The 25,900-nt window shown below is 40.1% G+C and overlaps 1 protein-coding gene across 1 annotated transcript in view; it reads right to left on the minus strand.

Annotated features, from left to right (window-relative positions):
* The window catches only part of pard3ba (par-3 family cell polarity regulator beta a), a 136,407-nt gene that overhangs the window by 15,707 nt on the left and 94,800 nt on the right, over positions 1-25,900 (minus strand). Inside the window, 1 exon segment of the mRNA XM_077512352.1 lies at positions 17,727-17,841. Within this exon segment, the coding sequence (XP_077368478.1) occupies positions 17,727-17,841 (115 nt within the window).

Below are 25,900 nucleotides of genomic sequence, written 5' to 3' on the forward strand. Positions count from 1 at the left end.
CGTATTTTCCGCACTATAAGGCGCACCTTCAATGAATGACATATTTTCAAACTTTTTCCATATATAAGGCGCTACAATAGAGGCTGGGGTTACGTTATGCATCCATTAGATGGTGCTGCGCTAAAGGGAACGTCAACAAAACAGTCAGATAGGTCAGTCAAATTTTATTAATAGATTACAAACCAGCTTTCTGACAACTCCATTCACTCCCAAAATGAATAAACAGCTCTTTTATTATTTTCTCTGAGGTAAAGTATTAGCATTAGCTAGCGATCCAAGATGGCGGGATCTTCTGCGCATGCGCGTCACCGATCGCGTCTTGACAGCGAGACCTGTTGCGGCTCAATATTGATCCATATATAAGGCGCACCGGATTATAAGGCGCATGGTCAGCTTTTGAAAAAAATGGAAGGCTTTTAGGTGCGCCTTATAGTGCGGAAAATACGGTAATTCAACACAGCAGCGTTGCATGAAACATTTAGAACGTGCTCACATGTGGCCGTATGGTTTCCGTGGTATCAAACAACAAAGGAGTGAGGACTGGAATGCCCCACATGTGGTAACACACACACACGGAACCACAAGTAAGCACTGCACCCTCATGATGAACATGTGTGAGTATGTTTTATGCAAACAATAGTGGTCTTATGAAAAAAAAAAAAAATGCAGAGTAGGGTGGAGGGGGCACGTATCCTTCCACCCTGTAGAGTGCTAATTAAAGCCACGCCATGTCATATAAACGGCAACTTTTAAAAGACCAACAAAACCGCCTCGATGACTGCAGACATATTTTCGGTGTTGCTGTTGGGTGACTCAGCTCACTCTCACCATGAGATGCTTCTTTTCTTCCTGTGCTCTGGGTGCAACCGAACGGCAACGATTGGAAGAACCATACCATAGACTAGGGGTGGGCAATATGATGACATAAGATTAAGAACTTTAATGTGTTGACGATTTCATAAAGCTGACAGATCGGCAAGATCGTCTGTACAGTTCCACTTTGTGCGGGCTCAAGCTTGGTTTATGCTTGATGCATCCGTGGGAGAATATCGAGAATATCCACGGAAAGCTAAAGTGATGCCGATTTGGTCCGGAAAAGAAAGTCCACCTGCATAGTGTGGAATTGGTTTGGCTTTTTTCCCCAGAGGATAGGCACAGACAGAAGTCATTTGCAAAGATTGCGGGGATGGCAACACAACCCGTTTAACTCATTTGCTCCTAATAACGTGTAAATACGTTTTTGTTTTGTTTTTTTAAATGTTTTAAGAGTCCCAAAGACGTATTTATGCGTTTTTTGTGTGTGTTTTTTTTATGCTAGAGCATACAGAAGGCTTTGATGCAGCCTCAACTGCAAAGAACGGTTGCAGAAATGGTAGTTATTACACAAACGGCCAGCAGGTGGCAGCAGAGCAAAGGAGATCAACCAGGGGCATGTAGAAAGAAAGCTCAATTACTTTGAATTTTAAATAGATTTGTGAAAACTGATGAAACTTAGCTCTCTTCTAATGCTAATTGCTGCAAAACGGAAACAGATAGAAACATACTTTTTTTTTTTCCCTGATGAAAGAAGAGACTTTAAACTTTAGGTTCCATGCTTTTATAGCAATAGAACACAATATTCTGTGGACCTTGCAAAATCAGTCAAAATTCAGTAAAACAGCCGGGAGCGAACGGGATTACGAAATGTGAAAATGGCGGCGAGTGAATGAATTAATCACATGCGGAGACAGCATCCGAAGCCGTACGCCGACAGCCAAAACAAACGGAGACCGAGACCAGCCGCTAGCAGATCCAAGCTAACACTTCTTTTACCAAGGGCACTCCATATGAAAAAACAAGCAAGTGGTGGAAAGGAGTAACTGAGGCTGTTCATTACATTTATGGTTACATTTGATACAAATTGCACCTATAAAAATTTCAATTGAAACCTGTTCAGAAAGCTTAGTTGGCTTAAACGTGTTTTTTTTTTTCTTTTAGGGTTTTATATACATTGTAAATATGTTTTAAATTTTACAAAAATGTTCAGAAATGTGAAGATTAGTCTAAAAATATGTAGTAAAAAAAAAAAAAAAAAAAAAAAAGAATCGTGATGAAATCGAGATTGTGAATTTCTTTTTGAAGAATCGTGATATGACATTTTGACCATATCGCCCACCCCTACCAAAGGCCATTGGGAGTCTTCGAAGTGACCCTATTTTGGTGAGTCATATAACACCACCTCACAAGGAGGAGAGACGCCCTAGTGGTGAATATTTACAATTTAAGAACTAAACTGATAAAAACTAACAGAACCACCCTGAAAACTAATAAAAAATAACTAAAATGAAAAACTCCAAAACTATAATAACCCTACTGCCATATTACAAATAAATTGGTTTATATACTGTAGCATTTTTCTAAATATGCAAAACCACAAATAAACTATCTGTACAATTTTTAGGACTAAACACAATTTCTCTTCATAACATTATGTGGCCCTTGCGTCCTTCCGATTTTCTGGATGTGGCCCTCAAATGGAAAAAGTTTGGACACCCCTGATCTAAAAGTTCAAAATGCTTTCAATCCATATCAGCACTGCCATTATCATTAAACTAACATTACAAACAAGCTATCGCTAACATACAATGGGGAATTTAGTTGGTGCATCTTATTACCTGTGGACTCCCTCAACAGAAATTTATTGCCGTTTCACTTATCTATCATCTCGCGTCTGGTCTGAGTTTTGTCATCCAAACAGGCCGTTTACCCGTCAAACCTGCCACACGCCGTTGCAGGAAAGCATGCGCGCCGGGCGTGTTGCTCACGTGCACACCGACAGACGTGTACAAGATCGCCGACAAGCTGAACAACCGAGCGCGGGTCATACACGACACGCGGGGGGTTCGACACAACAAACAAACACAGCTCAGTGAGCCCACACGGGGAAACACTTAATGCTCGATTCCGCAAGCACATACTCACTCGTTCTGAACGCCGTTGTACATTAGCACGTATCATTAGCATGTCTGGGTACGACAGGGAGCACTAATGTCTCTCAACAGGAACCCCAGAGCCACGATTGGAGAGAGGAAGTCTCTCACTGGCCTACTTCAATGTCTTTAGGTCTTGCTTTCAAATGTAAAAAGATCGTATAAAGTAAATATTCCATCTTTGTGTGGCAAGCCATATTTCATCAGGCAAATGGGACATTAGGCGCAGCAGGATGCTGGGAGTCAGGTGGAGCAGGACCTTAACTCATTTACTCCCAATAACGTATAAATACGTTTTTTTTAATGTTCTAAGTGTCCCAAAGACGTATTTATACGTTTTTTTGTTTGTTTTGTTTTTAAATGCTAAAGCATACAGAAGGCTTTGATGCAGCCTTTCAACTGCAATGAATGGTTGCAGAAATGGTAGTTATTACACAAACGGCCAGCAGGTGGCAGCAGAGCAAAGGAGATCAACCAGGGCCATGTAGAAAACAAAAGCTCAATTACTGACAATTTTAAATAGATCTGTGAAAACTGCTGAAACTTAGCTCTCTTCTAATGCTAATTGCTGCAAAACGTAAACAGATAGAAACATACTTTTTTTTCCTGTTGAAAGAAGAGACTTTAATCTTTCTTTTGATAGGTTCCATGCTTTTATAGCAATAGAACACAATATTCTGTGGGCCTTGCAAAATCAGTCAAAATCCAGTAAAACAGCCGTGAGCGAACGGGATTGCGAAATGTGAAAATGGCGGCGAGTGAATGAGTTAATGTGTGTGTCCGTGTGTTGAGCAAGACATAATGCACATTCTCACAAATTTGCAGGAAAAACAAGAGGTCAGTGGGGAGATACAACGTGGTGGTGAGGAGAAGAGAAGGAAGTGTGTTCAGACAAATTGAGGAAAATTCTTTTGTCTATTGATTATATTACCATAATAGCCTGGAGGCAGTGTCTCGATTAGCCCGTTTAAATCACGCACATGCACACAATGGATGCTTTTCAGAGACAATCCCATTTATCCAAACTTGACAGCCAGCTTTAGTGGCAGATGTCTGGGGGGAAGCAAAAAATAAAAAATATATCCAGGTCATCCTGGCAGGTGGATTTTGGTGCACGGTTTGAGGCGGTTAGGACACAATCAAAAAAGATGTCAGGCGGAAAAACACTAAACTGCAAAAAAAACTTTGTTTTGTGGCATTGTGGCTGCTTTGTGCAAGAATTGGTGAGGCTGACAAAGCAGAATCTTCCAGTCAGATTTCAATCAGCGAATCAGACTCGCACCCCCCAAACCGCCTCCCGCCCAATCACACCAAACAATCTCTGTCTTCTAAAGTGTATAATTGTGTTTGGCTGAGTGAGCACAGACTAACTCTTCTCCATTTTCCCCAAATTAGAGAGCTCTGCTTTGACGCTGCCAGATGAGACTGAGACACACGCACACGCACGCACACGCGCGCACACGCGCGCACAGGGGCGGCACAGCTGTCACATTCATCACTAAGTATTGCTGGAGCTCCGGAAATGAATTTCTCGGGAGCGCGGTGGGCTTTTGATGCAATGTTGTGACGCTCACATATACAATAAGGCTCCGATGAGAGTCCAAATGCTTTGACACAAAGCCCGAGCTTTCATTCTGCCACTGAGACGCACAGATTGGTCTCCTTCAAGCGGCTTTCCTCCGCTTTTCAAATAGCATAATTAGGATCCTGTACAGTTTTGCCTTTTCTTTTTTTTTTTCCACCCTTCTGCTTCCTACTGCCCGCAATTCATCTTAGATGCTAATTAAGCATGTTTAGACTATCATCATGCAGTATCGTGTTTCACAGCCGTTGCTACACTGCTTTGCTAAGTGGCAAATTCACTTTTGACTTTCTCACTATTGAGCAGATGCGCACTTCACCTCGACCATGACGGAACAACAGACACAAAACATTGTGCATGTAGCCTAAATTGATGCCATAATAGAAGGCAGAACGTGTTTATATGAGTTGAGTGTGTGTGTGAGAGAGAGAGAGAGAGAGAGAGAGAGAGACTTTTGCCACACAGTGAGGAATAAACACCTGGACCCATTTGGTGAGTGGGCTCGTTATCCGGCAATGTTGTGTATACGAGCACATACACTCACATACTTTTTTCCCTGCTGGTGGTGATTGTCTTCAATGTTTACTGTTTCGGCTTCAACTATCATATATAATGTATAGACCCTTTCATGGCTTACGTCACAATGATGTCACGGTGTTTACTGGAGGCAAAAACAACCGCTGGAAGCAACGGAAGTGCAGCTAGAAGTAAACAATGTCGTCTTGTTGTGTTTTTGGTTGCCAGAACCGTAACAGCACCAACAAAAACTTGGAATTCTATCGCATCCCAGCCTCTGCCGGTCAGAGTAATCACAGACGGATGTGGTTATTAAACGCGATTTGCAGCGCACACTTCATATCAGGTAAGATTAAACGATCAGCTTCAGCCTGGACAATGATATGGGCTAGACTTAGTTGTGATTGAAATGACTTAAGTTAGTCATTATTTGTGGGATTCCTTTTACATGCACGGACTTATAAAAAGTCCGTGTTGACATGCTACATGCTCGAATGCTAACTGCTAGCTAACCAAACGTTAGCTGTACGGTTCAGTTTTGTCGAAGCGAAAGCTCCACAATGGTTCCGATAACTTCTTGTCAAATTTTTGTAGGAGAGGTACATGCCTCGTATATCCTCGTCTTCTGTCCCTGTCGTTGACTTGGCAGCACTTGCGACCGCACGACACAAAAGTCCTCGCCCAAGTTGTTATATTCTCAATTTTGAACATGTCCATTCAAGACGTAGTTGTAGAAATGCAATGATTTATAAGCCTTCAGTCTATCTTTAGTATAAACGCTCAGTTTTTCTATAAGGTCGATTTAAATGTCCGGCCATTGCACGGTGGGTAGTCCCGTTAAATCGTCTATCCAGTGCGTGAGTGCGTACGGGTCAGTAAATATCGGCCCATCATCAGTCAGAGGGAACTTTTTAAAGTAACATTCACGGTCGTGGGGAGTCAGTTTACTCACATATTAACTCAAATGGCCGTTTTCCGCGTCCATTCCGACGTGAACTTTGTGTGAAAATATGCTGACCGGTGTTAGAACCACACGCCACTGAGGAGTTTTTGCCTCCAGCTAAGCCCCGCCCTTTAAATTGCATCACATTGTTTACAAACTTTAAAGGGGTCTATATGTACGGTATATGGGTGCTGTGCCACGAGATATCTGGGCTGAGAGGGAAATTATTCAATTTCACTTTTTTTTCATTAATTAAATGTATATTTTTGTTTTTATATCTTAGTTAAGAATTCAATACTTTTCCATTACTGTAGATGTATGCAGTTACAATGAACATGCTTCCATTGTCATTCCATTCCATTCATAGAGCAAATTAAGTCCGTTTTGTATTTCAGTACTCATACATTTTTCAGTACTCATACTTTCCATCACATTTTTGGCAGTGTGATTTTAGACTTTTCTTCTGGTTAAATGGCTCAATCAAATTTGGGAAACTGTTGTAATTGACTGTAACTTGAATTTTGCACTTGAACTGTAATCGTCAACAGGTGAATTTGGCCCGCCTTAATATATTTAAATGTTTATATATGCGGCCTAAATAAATGTAATATGTTTACAAACCCGGGAAGCCCATTGTGGTAATAGTAAGCAAATCTGCTTCACAGTTCTGACATTTGGTGTTTGAATTTCGGCTCTGGCTTTCCTGTGTGGAGCATTCCAAAAATGTCAACTATGTAAACTATGCTAGATTTACTGAAGACTCAAAATTGCCCATAGGTGCAAATGTGGTTTTGAATGCTTGTTTGTCTACACAGTATGAGCCCACAGTTAATGGCTGGTGAAAAGTTCAGGGTATAAACTTGCCTCTTGCCCCAAGTCAACCGGCTCCAGCTCACCCACGAACACGAGACGAACTTTTCAAAGATTTACATGGCAACAGGAAGGACCGGACCAGCTTCAGCTTTAGATGGAAAAAGAAGAATCCGCAGAGGAGTAGAGTAAATTGTGTGCAGGCGTGCATGTGGCCATAGGAGTGGCCCTGAGGTGTTTCTTTACTTGGGTGGGCAAAAAAAAAAAAAAAAAAATCCCAGCGAGTTTGACAGGATGTTACTGTACGTTCCCACTCAAGGTTCTGATAACAAAGTCCTTCCATAGCTACTAAAACTGTTAAAGGCTCGGTCTGCCGTTTTCACTCAGGAAAAGGCGCTTTTTAAATACAGGATTTAAACAGACTAACTAACAAAATTTGTTGGCTGCGTGAGGTCACTCCCACATTTACAGAAGCTTACATGTGTGAATGAGTGAGTGAAAAAAAAATAAAAAATCCGTGCGTGCTGTCAAATTGCCGCGGGAGTGACGTCACGCAGCCGACAAATTCGTCCGGCCCCGTTTGTGACACGCCCCCCCCCGCTTTGCGATTGGCTGGAGGGGTATAAACACCGTCTTTCCACAGAAACGTCCCGCTGTTTACAAAACAAACACAAAATGGCAAAATACAGGCTGAGAGTGTGGGGGTTTAGGACAAAATCACCACCAGACATTAAGAGAAGCCCATAGCTGTAAATTGAGAAGTAGTTTGTTTGTTTGTTTAAATCCTGTATTTAAAAAGTGAATTTTCCTGAGTGAAAACGGCAGACCGGGCATTTAAATTCACAGCAAAGCAACTGTGCACGTGTTAAACAATAAAGTGGATAATTTATTTATCTTTTAGTGTAAACTATCAAACAACTCTCTGTGTGTCATTCATTCCAATTTATGTTTGGATGTATTTCCACAAAAGGTCAATGATAACCCCATTCCTACTAAATGGAACAAAAAAAAAAAAAAAGGCCATCAATAGACTCTCCAGCTTAGCGAAAACCTCTTGAATCAGTCGCAGCACTTTGCCCGTGGGCCAGATACGAAAAAGGGAGAACGGCGGGTAGCTGCACAGCATCCGAATGAAGAGACTTAAAATAAAAGCGAGCGGAAAGGAGTACGTGCCGAGCCCGAGGGAAGTTGTGCGCCGATGACAGCCGAGAGGAGTCCGTGGACGTTACACCTCACGGTGACTTTGCTTCTGAATGAAACAAATGGGTGAAGGAACATCACGTTGGATTTCAACTCGTCTTGGGAGAAAGTGAACGTGGCCTGTTCCCCCGGCAGCTGGTCCTGGTAACTTCTTCAGGGTTATTCTGGGTTTTATGGTGGAAAAAAACCCAACAACATGTGGTGTGGTGTATGTAATTATACGGGCCGAAATAGTGCACCAAGCGCAAGCTATCCTTTAATTAGTGCTGGCTTAGAGCGGCGCACCAGGTTACACGTGTATGGGGGGGTGAGAGCGACAGTAAAAGGCCGCAGTACGTGTTCTGTGATCTCAGAGGAGGCCCAATGTCCAAAGCGTGTCTTGTAGTTATTGTATTGTGAGCTACTATATTTGTGCATGGGCGTGTGCACAGAAGCTTTCAAGCCTGCATTTGCTTCCTGCTTTAACAGCTTCAATTGTGGCCAAAGCTTGAGGTGACACAGATGGTGACGTTCTGCGTGTGCGGATGGATGGATGGATGGATGGGTGTTGCTTCTCTGTGTATGATTGTGGCGCGTGTTTACGGCATTTCACATGCTAAAACGCGTGCGGTTTGGTGGAGTCAGCCACAAGTGTGTTTTATCCTCCAACTTGCTTGGGCGGATTGCTTTTGTAAAGTTTGGACAATGAGCCACAACTTTTTATCCCTTACAATTCTGCTTATGTGTGGTTTCTCCTAATGACAGGAGCGCAACGTTTTCATCTATTTTTAAGTGTCTCTCCAAATCGCAAAAATTGTGTTTTCAAGAATTTTTCAATGTTGAAGTGTTAACTGCTCCCATGTTTAATTCATTAAGACATTTGGATCTGATTGGATAATATTTAGATTTGCTCTGTTCAATCGCACAACGTCGTCATACCCAAAACACAATACAGTAGTACCTCTACTTACGAAATTATTTGGTTCTGGAAGAAAGTTCTTAAGTAGAAAATTTTGTAAGTAGAGACGCATTTTCCATGTAAATGCCCTAATCCGTTCCAAGCCTCCCAAAATTCAGACATAAATTTTTTATAACACATAAAAATGCATCAAAACATGTAACAATACATGTTACAATTAGATTATTGCACAATAAATGAGAGTTGTGCATAATGAAAAAAAACAATCAATAGAGTAAATAATAAAAATGATGCTCATTTACCTTTTTAACTGCTATCTTTGTTTTTTGCCCTCTTTCTGGTTCATGTTCTCTCTCAGAAGTGTTTTTGCCTGGTGATTTGTTTTTTTTAACAATCTTATATATTATTATTATTATTTTTTTTTGTCATTCACTCACTCACGCTTACATCATGTAAGCCGCACATGATCTCCCAGGCGGATAAGTGAACCTACGCAATCCGGCACCGAAGGCAAGTGACGGTTACACTCCTCCACCCGGAGCCCTTGTTTTTTTTTTTTTTTTTTGTTTTTTTAACAATCCTTCGAAAATGTCCAAGGCAAACATCATCATAGTGAGCGATCGCCCGAATGGTGAACACTTTTTCTGGGTAATTCTTTTCAATAAATTCCAAAACTTGATGGAAACTTCAGGAACGGCGAGGCACCTTTTTCCAAAAAAGGCCCGTCTCGTCGCAATTAAAAACTTAGTGTGCAACGTAGCCTTCATCAATCGCCAATTGTTTGAATTTTTGCACAAATTCGTCGGCCGTTAGTTAATACATTTACGTAAAACTATCTAAACACCTCATGGCCCGAGGGGCGAATGACGAGGACGCTACATAGACACATTCCATTCTGTATCTACGGTCACATACGGTACAGGTCCCTCTGAGCCAATGGGATGCCAGGAAGATGCCAGTAATAGCCAATGGCAGAGCAGCTGTAAGTATGTTGCGTTCAGGAAACTCTGGATTTTGGATGCAGCATCTTGTGTCTTGCTGGTGCACGACATTCACTGGTATGTGACATGTTCACGGCATGCCGATCTAAGATATCCTATTGGCCCTTGAATGCTCTGAACCAATAGCAGGACAGCTTTTTCATGTTGAGGAAAATAAACCTTAAGTATCGGTATGGTATCGGTATCGGCCGATACTGCAAAGCTGGGTATCGGTATCGGTATCGGGAGCCAAAAAACGGTATCGGAACAACACTAATACATATTATATATATATATATATATATATTATTATTATTATTTTTTTTTTTTTTTGAAGAAGAAGAAAACATCCTAGATTCTCACTACAAATAGGATTTCAATCTTGTTTGCACATGCTGAATGCACTGTTTGGCATTTGAGAATGCATTTAGCGTTAATGTCAGTTGCGTGTGGATGTTATTTGCCCAACATGTTTGATTTGGGAATTGTCCAACTTTAGAACAGAGCCCAAGCTGCATTCTGTCACCTGAAACCATCAAATTGTCTCTTCCCGCCTCGTTGTGCTTTCTGTCAATACCTCCAAGTGTCTCTCTGTCGGTGCCTCCATCCCATCCCATCTGCCTCCTCCTCATGCCAATCCGACTCCCGTTAGATCTCGTTTCCTCTCATCCTCCCATATTCCCCCTTAGGCTCCATTTTCTTCACATTTTTCAGGGGCTTTGCTCTGTTGCTTTGTCATGTTCTCAACATCCCTCACGTTATACGTCATCCGGTGCTGCTCCCCCTTTCTCGGGTTTATCACCACCACCTTCTTATTTCTGCCTCAGGAACACACACCCCTTTGTCTGCTGGAGCAGCTTTTCCGTGGGCCACAGCACCGGCGAGCAGGCTCGCACAGCGGGAACCGCCAAGCCCACACATCATCTACACCTCTCGACTGCGTGCCGGCCCGAGATGTTCACAACGCAAGGTGTGCTCATGAGGAACTACTTGTCAGGTCAAAGTGGCGAGTTGTTAGGACACAGCGGGAGCAGATGAATCTCACCAATAGAACAATACAACAGCTTGCCACGTGGGTGGGGGGATTTGGGGGTGTCGTGTGACAGCCTAATAATATCTTTCTGATGTCTTCATCGTGCGCACGTGAATAAGAGCGTATTCATTACAATAAGAAACAGACAAAAACTATGAAGGGGCTTTGCCTGCGGGCACGAAGCGCCACGCATAGATCGGCAGCAGCGTGAAACGCACGCGCGCGTGCTTGCGTCTGCAAGAGAACGTGAGCCATCGATCACCCAGACAGGCGGGTGTGCGTTTACTTAATGATGTGGGGGGTTTTATTTATGAAGTGATGGCCAAAGTGAGGGGAGAGAGGGAAGGAAGGCGGGTGGCGGCGCTTGAAGCAGAGACAGCCCAAGGATGCGACATTAAAATATCATCAAGGTGATGGATGTCCATAGCACACGCAACATTAAAGGGAAATACAAAACACAAGAGATCGGAATCGGGACGTGTGGTAATGACGAGCGTGCAAACGACGCACAGTAAGTGCGAGGTCCTGCCATTACATTACAATGCCAAATGCACTCTTGTTCATCACCCATAGAAAATTAGTAGACGGTGATGCATGCACTGCGCTCATCAAACATTTCTGACAACATCATAAACATCTGAGTTTTTTTTTCCGATTCATCTCCTTGGTCGATATACCGTATTTTCCGCACTATAAGGCGCATCTAAGAGCCTTCAATTTTTTCAAAAGCTGACCATGCGCCTTATAATCCAGTGCGCCTTATATATGGATCGATATTGAGCCGCAACAGGTCTCGCTGTCAAGACGCTATCGGTGACCCTGCACGATCGGTGACGCGCATGCGCAGAAGATCCCGCCATCTTGGATCGCTAGCTAATACTAATACTTTAGCTCAGAGAAAATAATAAAACAGCTGTTTATTCATTTTGGGAGTGAACGGAGTTGTCAGAAAGCTGCTTTGTAATAGGGCTGGGTATTGCCGCCAACCTCACGATACGATACGTATCACGATACAGGGGCCACGATACGATACAAAACACGATACAGGGGCCACGATATGATACATATTGCGATACATATGTATCCCACATAAGACACATTTGATTTCGTTTTTTTAACCAAAATATAGGAAAATTGGTACACTGAGACACGTGGCAAAAAAAACAAAAACCGGATAAATACGTCTTTGGGACACTTACATGAAAAAAAACGTATTTACACGTTATTGGGAGCAAATGAGTTAACAGTGGGGGTTTTTTTCTGTTATGTTAATCACTCAAAAACATGGACCGAATTAAATTCAGGTTTGTATCAAAAACTTTAAACATTTCACAAGAAAAAAAAAAGTTTGGTAAAGTTTGATTGATCAGTCGTTTGATTGATCAGGTGAGCTGGCCGTAGCAATTAGCTAATAATTGCCTTTCGCTTTTCTGGGAGTTGTCAACCCGAAGGGCAAGGTCAAATTTCGTGAATATTGAGGTCAGGAAAAATGAAATATGTCATGTTCTTTGCCACTTAATTGGCATTGCCACCATTAGAGAGACTGACATTTATATGAAGATGAGAGCTTGTCATAATTACAAGTGTGACCTATTCACACATACAGGGAACATGGGAGAATGGTCAAATTAGAGGGGCATAGATAGGCCGGGGCACAGAGGGGAAAAAGTGTGGAGAGGAATGAAGGAGACTACTTTTACATTTATGGATTAATACTGATATAAACGCACGCAAAGACACCCCCCCAAAAAAACGGGTCAAATAAACTCAGTTGGGGTTCGCCTTCTGTACACGCAGACAAAAAAAATAAACAGAAGTCATGAATAGATACTTTAACCAGACTCTTAAGTTATGTCAGTGCTACTTGGGATCAACCGGCTTGAATGAGCAAATAAGAGACACACTCACCTTTGCTTTCAAACGTGTATGGAAAAAAAAAAAAAAAAAAGAGTGAGAATCCCGTCCTTGAGCTGCCAAGCTTGTGAAAAAGCCTTTTAACCAACCGAGGCTTCAGATATACGAGCGCATAAAAGAGCAACTTGGCGGCTAAAGGGCTGATCCTGCAAGGTCGATACATACAAGTGTGCTCAAGTTGATACTGCTCTCATAGAGCAAAAAAAATAATAATAATAAAATAAATGCTGATGGCACATTACATGTGTCACATAGCCAAGTTACAACATGGATTGCATTCGCCTTTCCAAGTTCCGATTGTACATGTGGTTGGTGTCACAAATATAACAAACATAAGTCATCCGGACTGTTGATTACTTCTGAGCGAGCAAGTGGACAAGCACACAACTTGTAAGCAAATACTTCACTAATGCCCCGCCTCCACCAATCACCCAAAGCGTCACTATTTAGTCAGATATCACAGTCCTAGTATTAAAATGACATGCATGTGTGAGACACAGCAGGAATGAAGCTAACTTCGCTTTTTTACTTTTCACTTATAAACACGAGTCATGTGGAAAGGTTTGAAAAAGTTTGACACTTCTTTGTATGTTTATCTTCAGCATGGTGCACAAGTGGTTATAGCATGTCTGCCTCACAGGTCTTATTCTATGAATTTGAATTGCAGGTGCTCAGACTTCCTCCCGCATTCCAAAACTTTGCATATTAAACATCCATAAGACAAAAAAAGAGCAAGTAAATATATATAAACATATATCCTATTGATTTTTTCTTCTTTTTAAAAAAAAAGATATTTAAGTAATGAAAAGTGATCAAGTTCCATCAATGTTAGTTTCTTTATTAATTATTGCAGTTGTATTACATTGCTAATTTTTTTAAATGAGTAACTAATTAATGTATCAGACTGCATTTTACCCTTTAATGGCCGGACTAATAAATTGTCATTGGGAAAAAAAAAAAAAAGAAAAAAAAAAAAAAAGCTGCCTTGCATTTTCTGTTTATTAGGGACACAAACAACAAAAAAACATACATTAAAAAAACAAAAAAACAAACAAACAAACAAACAAAAAACACACCTAAATTGTGTTGATGAGTTAATGAGTTGAAGGTCATTTCCAAACAAATGTCTAAAATTTAAAAACATTCTAAAGTTAGTGCGCCAAACTGATGCAGTGGATTTTAAAGGGTTAAAAGTAACCCTCCAAATCCTGTGTACATGTTCATGATACAAAAATGGAACAATATGTATTCAATTATTTTCAATATTTTGGTCATGGACTAACTGCTCCAAAAGTTGACTGCACTGCTATTCATTTTTCCCATAAGCTCTTTATGATTAATATTCTAAGTATGCTAAGTCAACAATTATACATCATTGTATAGAATGATTCTTGATAGCTACACAAATGTGAACGTCGGTACGGCTTCTTCGGAAAGCACATCACTGTCATGCTGACTTATCCTGCTTGACAAGATGGTCATGGCTGCCATAATATGGCAGCTGCTCTTACGTATGTAAGAATGGGGGCAGACACAGGCACTGCGGTTTCTGTTGATGTCTATGGTCAGATGCACAGTTTTGGTAGCTTTTGCTGTGTGTGCTTTTAAAAGTAGGTATTGAAACATTAAAAAAATGGTCTAAACCCTGGATTCATGAATTAACTGACAATTTAGAAACAGTGTGGAACAACTTCATTTCTAAATCTATTTTCAAAACAACGCAACAATCTAAGGATATAAATCCAGAAAGGTGCTTAGTAAAAAAAAAAAAAGAAAAAAAAGTGGTGTTGCACATTTATCCACAGAAATGTATCAACGGGTGGCAACAGACTTCCTTTATTTTTAAATATTCTCCATTGTCTCACCCCAAATTACATTTAATCCTTTGCTATTTTAGTTTCATCTTTTCCTGTGTTACTTCCAGGACGTTTTGTCTTGAATTTCCCGTTCTCACAACGTGTTTGTATGTGAATAGGGAGCAATGTGTTTCATTAATAGCTCCTTAGGGGACAAACACACTTTTATTTCTCACTGCTGGCAAGGCTGTCTTTTTATGGGGTAAAAAAAAAAACCCCAACAACAATCAGAGGGCACACCCACGCCGGCTGCACTTTAATTGCATCAGCGTTTGGATAACAAGAGAGCGGCAGCCAAATGACGGGAGCCACGCACGCTGCACAGGGGCGACGTGTAATGAGCGACACAAGCCTCAGGCCACAAAGAAAGCAGCTGCGTTGTGAGTCTATGAGTGGCTAATGACGACCAGCGTATACAGCTTCATCGCTCGGTAAACACGGACGACTGCGGGGGAAGGAAACGAGCGCAGCGGGAGGCGAGTTGAGGTTGGACAGTAAACCCGTCACATGTTTCCAGCCAGGCCTCGGCTTGCGTCTTTGCTCAGTAGAGCCTTGTGAAATATGAAACCAACTCTGAGGAATTGCCTTTGCAACTCGCTGTGGTCAAGGCAAAGTACTAAAGTATGACATTTTTGGATTTACTATTTCAAGGAATCCCATTCAAAAGTGGCGGTTAATGGCTATTGATTTCCACGAAGGTAGACTCATCATCGACATCATTTGTGCGCATTTTCTTCAATCTTGATCAATGAAGACTCAGAGATAAGATAACTCTAGCAGAGTGGGCTGGTCAGGAGAAGCCATTACATCACTGACAGGGCATAATAACAATAATAATAATAAAGAGAACAATAATAAAGATAACAGAAGAAGAAGATAGAAGAAGAAGAAGAAGAAGAAAAAGGTAGAAGAAGAAGAAGAAGAAGAAAACAGAAGAAGATAGAAGAAGAAGATAGAAGAAGAAGAAAAAGATAGAAGAAGAAGAAAAAGATAGAAGAAGAAGAAAAAGGTAGAAGAAAAAGATAGAAGAAGAAGAAAAAGGTAGAAGAAGAAGAAGAAGAAGAAGAAGATAGAAGAAGATAGAAGAAGAAGAAGAAGAAGATAGAAGAAGATAGAAGATAGAAGATAGAAGAAGAAGAAGAAGATAGAAGAAGAAGAAGAAGAAGAAGAAGAAGATAGAAGATAGAAGAAGATAGAAGATAGAAGAAGAAGAAGATAGAAGAAAAAGATAGAAGAAGAAGAAAAAGATAGAAGAAGAAGAAAAAGGTAGAAGAAGAAGAAGAAGAAGAAGAAGAAGAAGAAGAAGATAGAAGAAGAAGAAGATAGAAGAAGATAGAAGATAGAAGAAGAAGATAGAAGAAGAAGAAGAAGAAGAAGATAGAAGATAGAAGAAGATAGAAGATAGAAGAAGATAGAAGAAGAAGAAGATAGAAGAAGAAGATAGAAGAAGAAGAAGACGAAGAAGAAGAAGATAGAAGATAGAAGAAGAAGATAGAAGAAGAAGATAGAAGAAGAAGAAGATAGAAGAAGAAGAAGATAGAAGAAGAAGATAGAAGAAGAAGAAATAATGTCTCTATACTGTTCCTGTATGGTACAGTCAAGGACAGAGGAGAAAAGACCTGACTGAAAAGAAAACTGCAGGGGGAGAAGAAAAAAAAAAAAAAGGGTTTTACGGAAATGTCACCAGTCTAAAAGATGCCTCAATAAATTAAATGAAGAGTAGAAACAGGTGCTGCCGGGATGCCATATGCCAACTCCAAATGTTGGCAAATGAGCTACAACTAACCCAAGTGGGTAACATGTATGGGGTTGTGTTTTTATAAACTTCAATGTTACAAATATATTTGCCAAGAATGTTGCGTTTTTAATCTGCACTTTTTCTTTTTTTGCACATACGGTGAAATCTTTTGATAAATAGTGGTTCCATTTGGATGGCTTCTATTTCAGTTTGACATTTAAATTTGAGTGACAATCCATACTATGATTACTTTACATCTTTCACTTATCCCGGGATCGGTACCAACTATTGAAACTATTGAGCCGATATTCAACTAATTTTGTAGTCAAAAACACACGGAAGTCTGGCGAGCATTGGCCACGCCCACCAAAATCTGCTCGTTTAGGCTAACAGTAGACCTTCCTAGTGGAGACTGCAACTCTACAACAAGGTACAATTTCGTGAACATTGCTTTTGATACAAGTATTGCAGGGGTGTCAAACATAAGGCCCGCGGGCCAGATCAGGCCCGCAAAGGGGTTTAATGCGGCCCGCGAGATGATTTTGTAAAGTAAAAAAAATAATAAAATAAATAAATAACATTGTAATGTCGGACTAATTAATCAGCCGGCCACAATCAAAATATATAAAATTTGTAATTTCACAAGGAGTCCTCAGACGAGCAATGCAACGTACGGGGGAATTGTCCTGGATGTCATTTTTTTCACACAACTTAAAGTTATGGTTTGTTTAATTGTTATTATTATTATTTTAAATCATAGACCAACATAAATGTGTTAAATACGACACAAATTCAATTACTGTTAACAAAAATCGATATGACAAGGATTAGCGTCCTTATAACAACATTAAATACGCCAGGCAATGCATTCTGGGAATGCATACAATATATATGCAAAACAGGTCGATTTAACACGTCCGGAACGTATACCGGGAAAGTGTTAGCATTTGTGTTATTCTTCGGAACAACATAATTACACTTGAGTTCTGTAATTTAGGGCTGGTCCACGAAAATCTGCGTATAAATGACGGTAATCGTATATAAGTTATATACCGTTATTTTACCGATGTGGCCCACTTGGTAATATATTTTCTTCCATGCGGCCCCTGAGCTAATATGAGTTTGACACCCCTGTATTAGGGCGTCCAGAGGATGGTTGGTGTCATTGCTGCAAAGCTCACATCAGGTGATCTTTAAAGTATTTCAAACTGCACATCATCAAATCTTGTGCATCTCATTTCTATTTGGTTCATGTCGAGTAAAGAAAGCAAAGCATGTGCCACTCACCCTGTGAGGGTTGTTCTCCAGCACCCTACGTCGCGCTGCGTCCAGCTCCTCATAGCCTGGAGCCGCCCGGGGAGCCTGTGGGTACTCCCGCCGCATCCCCTGGCCCCGCTGATCACTGCAATGACATGCATAAGTGATGCGGACCGGTCGTGTTTGGAGTCAAAACGCGCACGGATTCTCATGAAAGATAAACACCCGCGCACGTCGAGAGTCTGCTCACACTATAAAGCAGGTGAAATGAAAAGAACACGATGCAGTCTGCATCATCTTCCCTCACATTCTTTGGCTGCACGGTGACAAGCAAGGAAAGAGCACATCGAGGCTGACAAGCAGACAGATAACATCCACAAAACAGACTCTCAGCTGGCATCAGAATATGAAGGGAACTTTTCAAGGTGGAAAAACCGGAATACAGTGGTAACCGCTACTTGCGAACGTCTCTTCATGCGAAATTTTCGAGTTACGAAACGGCTCAACGGGAAAATCTTGTTACGAAAGAAATTTCTAGATACGAAAGGTAAAAATACATTATACATCATTCATCCCGCGGCCCATGAGGTGTTCCCATAGTTTTTCGTAAATGTATGAACTAACGGCCGACGAATTTGTGCAAAAATTCAAACAATTGGTGATTGATGAAGGCACAGTAAGTTTTTAATTGCGACGAGACTTTTTGGAAAAAGATGCCTCGGAATTCGTTTAAAAGAATCACCCAGAAAAAGTGTTCACCAGTCGGGCGTTTGCTCAAAGATGATGTTTGCCTTGGACATTTTTGAAGGATTGTTTTTTATTTAAAAAAATAAATAAAAAAAATCAGTTCTTTCCAAAACACCAGGCACAAAAACACTTCTGAGAGAGAACATGAAAGGGCAAAAACCGATGAGGACAGCAGTTAAAAAGGTAAATGAGCATCATTTTTATTTTTTACTCTATTCTTTGCACAACTCTCATTTATTGTGCAATAATCTAATTGTAACATGTATTTGTTACACGTTTTGATGCATTTTTAGGCTTTATAAAACATTTATGTCTGAATTTTGGGAGCCTTGGAACGGATTAGGGCATTTACATGGAAAATGCGTCTCTACTTACGAAATTTTCGACTTAAGAACTTTCTTCCAGAACCAATTCATTTCGTAAGTAGAGGTACCACTGTACTGTATTCTTCTTCAATCCGCCAATCACTGCAATTCAAAGACAACAACTTGGATGCCTTTACTAATAGTTAGTGTACATCAGCTTGGAATGTTCTGACCTGCAATCGTTATTGACTGTGACAGAGCAATAGGGAGCAGATAGAGAAGTTCACTCGGGAAATGCACAGCCTACAACTTTATCGCTCTTTTTCATGGTCGACTGCGTGCGGTCGTGTGTTACGTGTGCGTCGGGACGACGTACTGTATATGGAATGCATATTAAAAACTGCAGTTGACTATGTGGGAAAGATGGTGACCCTCCTGTGATTTAATGGAGCTCTTTTCAAGGAGAGAAGGCTGAGTCATACACTTCCCCGTGCCAGTATTGATATGCAAAGTGTTGCCATTATTCAAGTCACGAGCGCGTACGCGTCTGCAAGGTCCTCGCCAACGCTTTGGGCACAAAACGCAAATCTTAATTGTGCCCGCAGGAGCACCGGCACACATGCTTCGGTTTTTATCAAGATAAATATGTGAAGCGGGATCAGACCGTGTGGCGCTTTCTTCATCGTTCCGGGTTGTCGATGCTCAGAAATTCACCAAATTTCACCAAAGTGTGTATATGCTGGCGAAAATGTTTTCATTTTAGGGGGCCTGAATACGACTCCTGCAGTCACTCAGTCGCATGGAGTTCGGAATTCAAAACAGAACGCAGTCTCAAGGACCAAACACAAAACTAAACAGGAAGTCGACCATTTTGGTTGAATTCCAGCACTCGTACTTTGAGGACCTTACGAGGAAATTTGGGTAAAATGAGTCCCGATTTGAAGCGGGTATCGTAGAGAAATAGTTAACGATCAATTGTAAAGCTTTCATGCCGATCCCGTCGCACGTGGGAGGAGCATGGCGCCAAAAAGCAACGCCCACTTCATTCACAATGAAGCAAGGTAACAAGAGGCCGAGCCATGCTGCCGTCATCTAAATTCACATTCATATCTTGACTCATGCAGACAATATTTCATTGCATGCCGCCCATCTGGTGCCGAGCCCCATTTTAACCAATGGCGTCCATTGTGAATAGGGCTGCACGATATTGGAAAAACATGCGATATGCGATATACTTGCTGAACATAGCGATATCGATATTATTGCGATATTTAACATTTACCTAAAGAAATTACATTTTTATTACCTCATGAAAGAAAAACATTTTTCATGGGGCAAAATAAGCAACCTTCATGTAATCTTAGTTCATTAATTGTAATTATGTCTTGATCATTTTCAACTATTGAATGGCGATGCACATTTTAGTTAGCATCTGACTGGTCAAATTCATATAAAAAGCATGAAATTCCATATAAAACTTATTGCGTGCCTTTGCGATATGCATATTGCAAGGGCCAATATCGCGATATCGATATTTTTTCGATATATTGTGCAGCCCTAATTGTGAATGAGCATGCATGTTTCTCTACAAATGAAACAACACAGTCATTACGACGTGGCTGTCAAGACTGACAATATCAACATCATCTTATTAATGGCCGAGACGGACAGCAAAGCTCTAAATTCTTTCACCCCCAAAGATGCTGATGGGATTAAGATCCACCTTCACAAGTTCTTTCTCTCGGCACTGGGTTACAAACTCCAAACGAGTGCATTACAATCGCTTTACAATGATGAAAAAATTGACTGGGAAATTACAATTACTGCGTTTTGGCCTTGACACACTATTCGTAGAGTGATGCATGCTGATGTAGTCTCCCGTGACAGTCGTGCATATCGCTGGCGATATGAAACCTTGTACCTCCGAAATCGTCACTTTTCAGGAGACCACAAATACGGTATATTTGTTCAGCCACGGAAATTGCATCATCAAAGACAGCAAGCAATTTTCAACACTTTAAATTGGTTAGATACCGATTAATCCCGATATGAATTCATAAGTAGGGATGTAACGATATCCAAACATCAGGATACGATATTATCCCGATATGAAGTTCATGATACGATAATTATCACGATATTGTGGGGGCGTTGGCGATATTTAAAAAAGATCACAATATCGTAAAAAAAGAGCTCACACCTAAAAAAAAATAAAAAAAAAAATAAAAAAAAATTGTGCTTTCGTACATAACAGCAATGCATACAAACCACCTACAATCTCTAATAACAATATTAAGGCACTTCCTTGCTAATGCAAGCACACATTGATCGCTTCACAAGCAAATTAGGTTCCCCTCATGTGACAATTAGCATAGATTTTAAACATAGAAGGCCAAAACATCCCTAATGAAAATTAAATTGCACTAATAAACTAGCCACTAGAGGGTGCTAGAACTGTACAAACGGAAATCAACCTGACTTTTTTTTTAACAGATGTGTTCCTTTTTTTTTTTCCAATTTTAATACCATGATGTCACGATATTGCGCTTATTGTGACATCCCCATTTTATAAGTAAATTTTTTTTTTTTATTCAAATTTAGAAAATAGTAATCAGTAAACTTGTAGAGTGTAAGGTTTGTATGAAAATGTATTATTTATTTATCTGAAACTTCAGTCTTATACAGGTTGTAATTTGTTTCATGGTTGAACAGCATTGAAATAAAAATATTAAGGCTTAATTAATTAATTAAGGCTTATTTTTTATTTTTAACACCGCAAGATAATAATTTGTAAAAAAAAAAAAGACTCCCACATGTGTGGTCTGACCAATGCTTCTTGATAAAATATGAAATTTGCCCAATTGTGACTGATGAAATTTCAGCCCGACACCAGCGATATGCAACTCTTATTAGAGTACCGCATTCTTAACTCATTTACTCCCAATAACGTATAAATACGTTTTTTTTAAATGCTCTAAGTGTCCCAAAGACGTATTTATACGTTTTTTGTTTTGTTTGTTTTTTTATGCTAGAGCATACAGAAGGCTTTGATGCAGCCTCTCAACTGCAAAGAACGGTTGCAGAAATGGTAGTTATTACACAAACGGCCAGCAGGTAGCAGCAGAGCAAAGGAGATCAACCAAGGCCATCTAGAAAAAAAAGCTAAATTACTTACAATTTTAAATAGATTTGTGAAAACTGATGAAACTTAGCTCTCTTCTAATGCTAATTGCTGCAAAACGGAAACAGATAGAAACATACTTTTTTTTCCTGATGAAAGAAGAGACTTTAATCTTTCTTTTGATAGGTTCCATGCTTTTATAGCATAGAACACAATATTCTGTGGGCCTTGCAAAAGCAGTCAAAATCCAGTAAAACAGCCGGGAGCGAACGGGATTGCTTTTGTGAAAATGGCTGGCAGTCAATGAGTTAATTTAGGGGTTTCCTCCAATCATAAATGTGTGGGTGACGCAGCAAAGAGTCAATAAATCTGCATACATGTAAAAGCATAACGACATACAAACTGACTCCACTGACAGCAAAAAAAAGTGAGGACAAAATGAAAGCAAACGCAAGCAATATTTTCAATATCTTTGCGAAGAAGGAGGAATAATTAAAACGTGTTATGGAACGTGGCTTCTTCTATATTTCTCGCCACCGATTTAGACCCAACACACACTTGCAAGATGAGGGCAAGGACAAAAGTTTTTTTTTTTTCTGTCTGGATGCTGGAAGTCGGCAAACATCAAAGTACACAGTCAGCGTTGGGATTCCAGGTGTGATACTTGGGATTTCCAGACAAGCCCACAGGAGCTCCCACTTGGAAGGCAACAGAAGAACAAAGAGGCGAACATTCAGGAAGATACGTTCGTCTATTCTTACATCAGCTGCACTGAAAACGAGAACTGCTTCTCAGTGTACTCGTTAAAAGAACACTATAGTCAGAAAAGTTATTTGTTCTTAAAATACTGATCCACTTCTGCATTGATTCCATTTTTTTCAGAGACAAACCAACACATACAGTTGTGCTTGAAAGTTTACATATCCTATGAGCACACTGTATTGTGAGGAAAAGGCTTAATAATACAGTGGTACTTCTACTTACGAACGTCCCTTCATACGAAAGTTACGAAATTCTTCAACAGGAAAATGTTGCCTCTAGTTACGAAAGAAGTTTCAGGATACGAAAGGTAAAACTACAGTATGGGCCGCTAATCGCAGCTCCCAGAGTTTCTTGAACGCAACATACTTACAGCTGCTCTGCCATTGGCTATTACTGGCATCTTCCTGGCATCCCATTGGCTAAGAGGGACCTGTACCGTATGTGACCATAGATATAAAATAGAACGTGTCTATGTAGCGTCCTCGTCATTCGCCTCTCCGGCCATGAGGCGTTTAGATAGTTTTACGTAAATGTATTAACTAACAGCCGACGAATTTGTGCAAAAATTCAAACAATTGGTGATTGATGAAGGCTACGTTGCACAGTAAGTTTTTAATTGCGACGAGACGAGCCTTTTTTGGAAAAAGGTGCCTCGCCGTTCCTGAAGTTTCCATCAAGTTTTGGAATTTATTGAAAAGAATTACCCAGAAAAAGTGTTCACCATTCGGGCGATCGCTCACTATGATGATGTTTGCCTTGGACATTTTCGAAGGATTGTTAAAAAAAACAAAAAACAAGGGCTTCAGGTGGAGGAGTGGAACCGTCACATGCCTTCGGTGCCGGATGGCGTAGGTTCACTTATCCGCCTGGGAGATCATGTGCGGCTTACATGATGTAAGCGTGAGTGAGTGAGTGATTAAAAAAAAAAAGAAGAAGAAGATTGTTAAAAAAAAAAAACATCCTTGGATCAGTTCTTTACGAAACACCAGGCAAAAACACTTCTGAGAGAGAACATGAACCAGAAAGAGGGCAAAAAACGAAGAGGACATCATTTTTATTCTTTACTCTATTCTATGTTTTTTTACATTATGCACAACTCTCATTTATTGTGCAATAATCTAATTGTAACATGTATTTGTTACATGTTTGATGCATTTGTATGCATTATAAAACATTTATGTCTGAATTTTGGGAGGCTTGGAACAGATTAGGGCATTTACATGGAAAATGCGTCTCTACTTACAAAATTTTCTACTTAAGAACTTTCTTCCAGAACCAATTAATTTCGTAAGTAGAGGTACCACTGTACCCATAAAATCCAACATACTGTGGCAGTTGTTTTGATATTTTCAGAGGCTGAAGTTGACACGAGTAGATGTGCATGTGAATTTTGGTGACGATTCATCGCTTTTCCACGTTTACAGTTGTCCTCATGAGTTTACACACATAGTTTACTTCGAAAAGGGATTTTTGTTGTGCTTCTTTCTAGAAAGCTTTAACAAATATTGGGCCATATGCCATTCTTTCTACTGAGCTCACCATTGTTTTTTTTCTTTTCTTCCAGACAAGTCTTTTATCTCCTCACACCGCTCGCTGGCCCCGCTACTGTATGACAAGGGCCCTCTGCCTTAATACCTTTTGACAAGCATAGCTAACCTTTTCCCGCTACAGGTCACACTCGCGCGCGGCGCTAATCAAATGTGACGCCCGTCACGACACGCACCTGCCATCCGAGGCACTAATGAAAATGTCCCAGCGGTAAAATAGGCGGACGCCACTTGGGAGTCCGCTGCTCGTAGCTTGACGGGATTGCGGGGGGGGGGGGTGACTTGGCTTCAAAAACATTTGGATAAAGCTGTGCGGAAATAAGAGTTTCACAAGCACATGTCTCTCATCTCCCACATGACTTTTTTTTTTTTTTTGCACCAATAAAATGTAAAAGATGAGGGGAACCAGGTGGGCTGTTTCCAGGGACTGCAGTATGCTAAAGCCACACAGGATAGCTTTAATTTATAAGGTGTTCCATATTCTTGCATATCATTTCAAATATTATTAACGGAGTAACTAGTCGCGGAGTCACAAAGCTTTCTAAATGATCAATATGTGCACTGCGTGTCGCAAAACACACGTTAAGCTGGTATTCCATATCCTGCTGAACATACGCTAGCACGTCTTGCATAACATTTTCCAATGCCTCAAAGATTTGCAGCTTAGAATTGTTGACTTGTTTTGTGACAAGGTGGCCCCCTCAAAACACGACTTTCAGCAAGGCAAGAAATAAGTTGTGTGAAGTGATACTTCTTGATCTTTGGTATATTTGGACAAACGTCACAAAAACAACGTCACAGATGTTAATGGCCAATCAAAATGTCAGCTTGAATCACATGATCTTTCATGACCAAAATTATGATTCCAAGGTATCAAGCAAGATTCAGCCGGTACAGCCAACAAGCAGTATAAGCAGTATACAATAGGGATAGACCGATTATCGGCTGGGCCGATTATCGGTGCCGATATTTGGCATGTTGACAGGTATCGGCATCGGCCTTTTTACGAATCGAAAAGTCGATAAAGCTGGAATCTCACCGAACAGCGAATGCTTGCAAATGTAGCAAATTTTGCGTTTTCATCAGGATTTTACTTGTTGCAAAAACATTTCAAACATATTCAGACAATTTTTCACTGTCTGCAAAGATCTTTTTGAACCCTGACGAAAACCCAAAATTAGATATTCAATTTTGCATATATTTGTCACTGCTGACACTGAGAAGTCCCAACACTATTTATAAAAATTAAAAAAAATAATAATTAAAAAATAAATAAATTTAGAAATTATGTTGAAATTTTGCAAAACTTTATTTACAGTAGAAAAGTATTTATTTATTTAATTATTTATTTATTCACTGAAAATACTGGGAAGTCCCAACACTTTTTAATTATTATTAAAAAATAATAAAAAAAAAAAACAAATTTAGAAATTATGTTGAAATTTTGGAAAACTTTATTTATGGTAGAAAACTATGTATTTATTTATTTATTTATTTACTTGCGTAGTTTTGAATTTAGCGTAACACATGCTGATGACCCTGGAAGTTTGTTTCTGCAACACTTTCTACAATTTCTGTTAAAATTTTTAATTAAACAAAGCGGTCTATTCTTTATATGTTAAATAAAAAAATAATAATAATTTTCTTTTTTTTATGCTATTATTTTCCCGTTTACTGCAAATGAATATCGGCTCGAAATATCGGTTATCAGCCTCCTTGACG

The sequence above is a fragment of the Festucalex cinctus genome, chromosome 2 (assembly GCF_051991245.1).
Source record: "Festucalex cinctus isolate MCC-2025b chromosome 2, RoL_Fcin_1.0, whole genome shotgun sequence".
In the NCBI taxonomy this organism is placed as follows: Eukaryota; Metazoa; Chordata; class Actinopteri; order Syngnathiformes; family Syngnathidae; genus Festucalex; species Festucalex cinctus.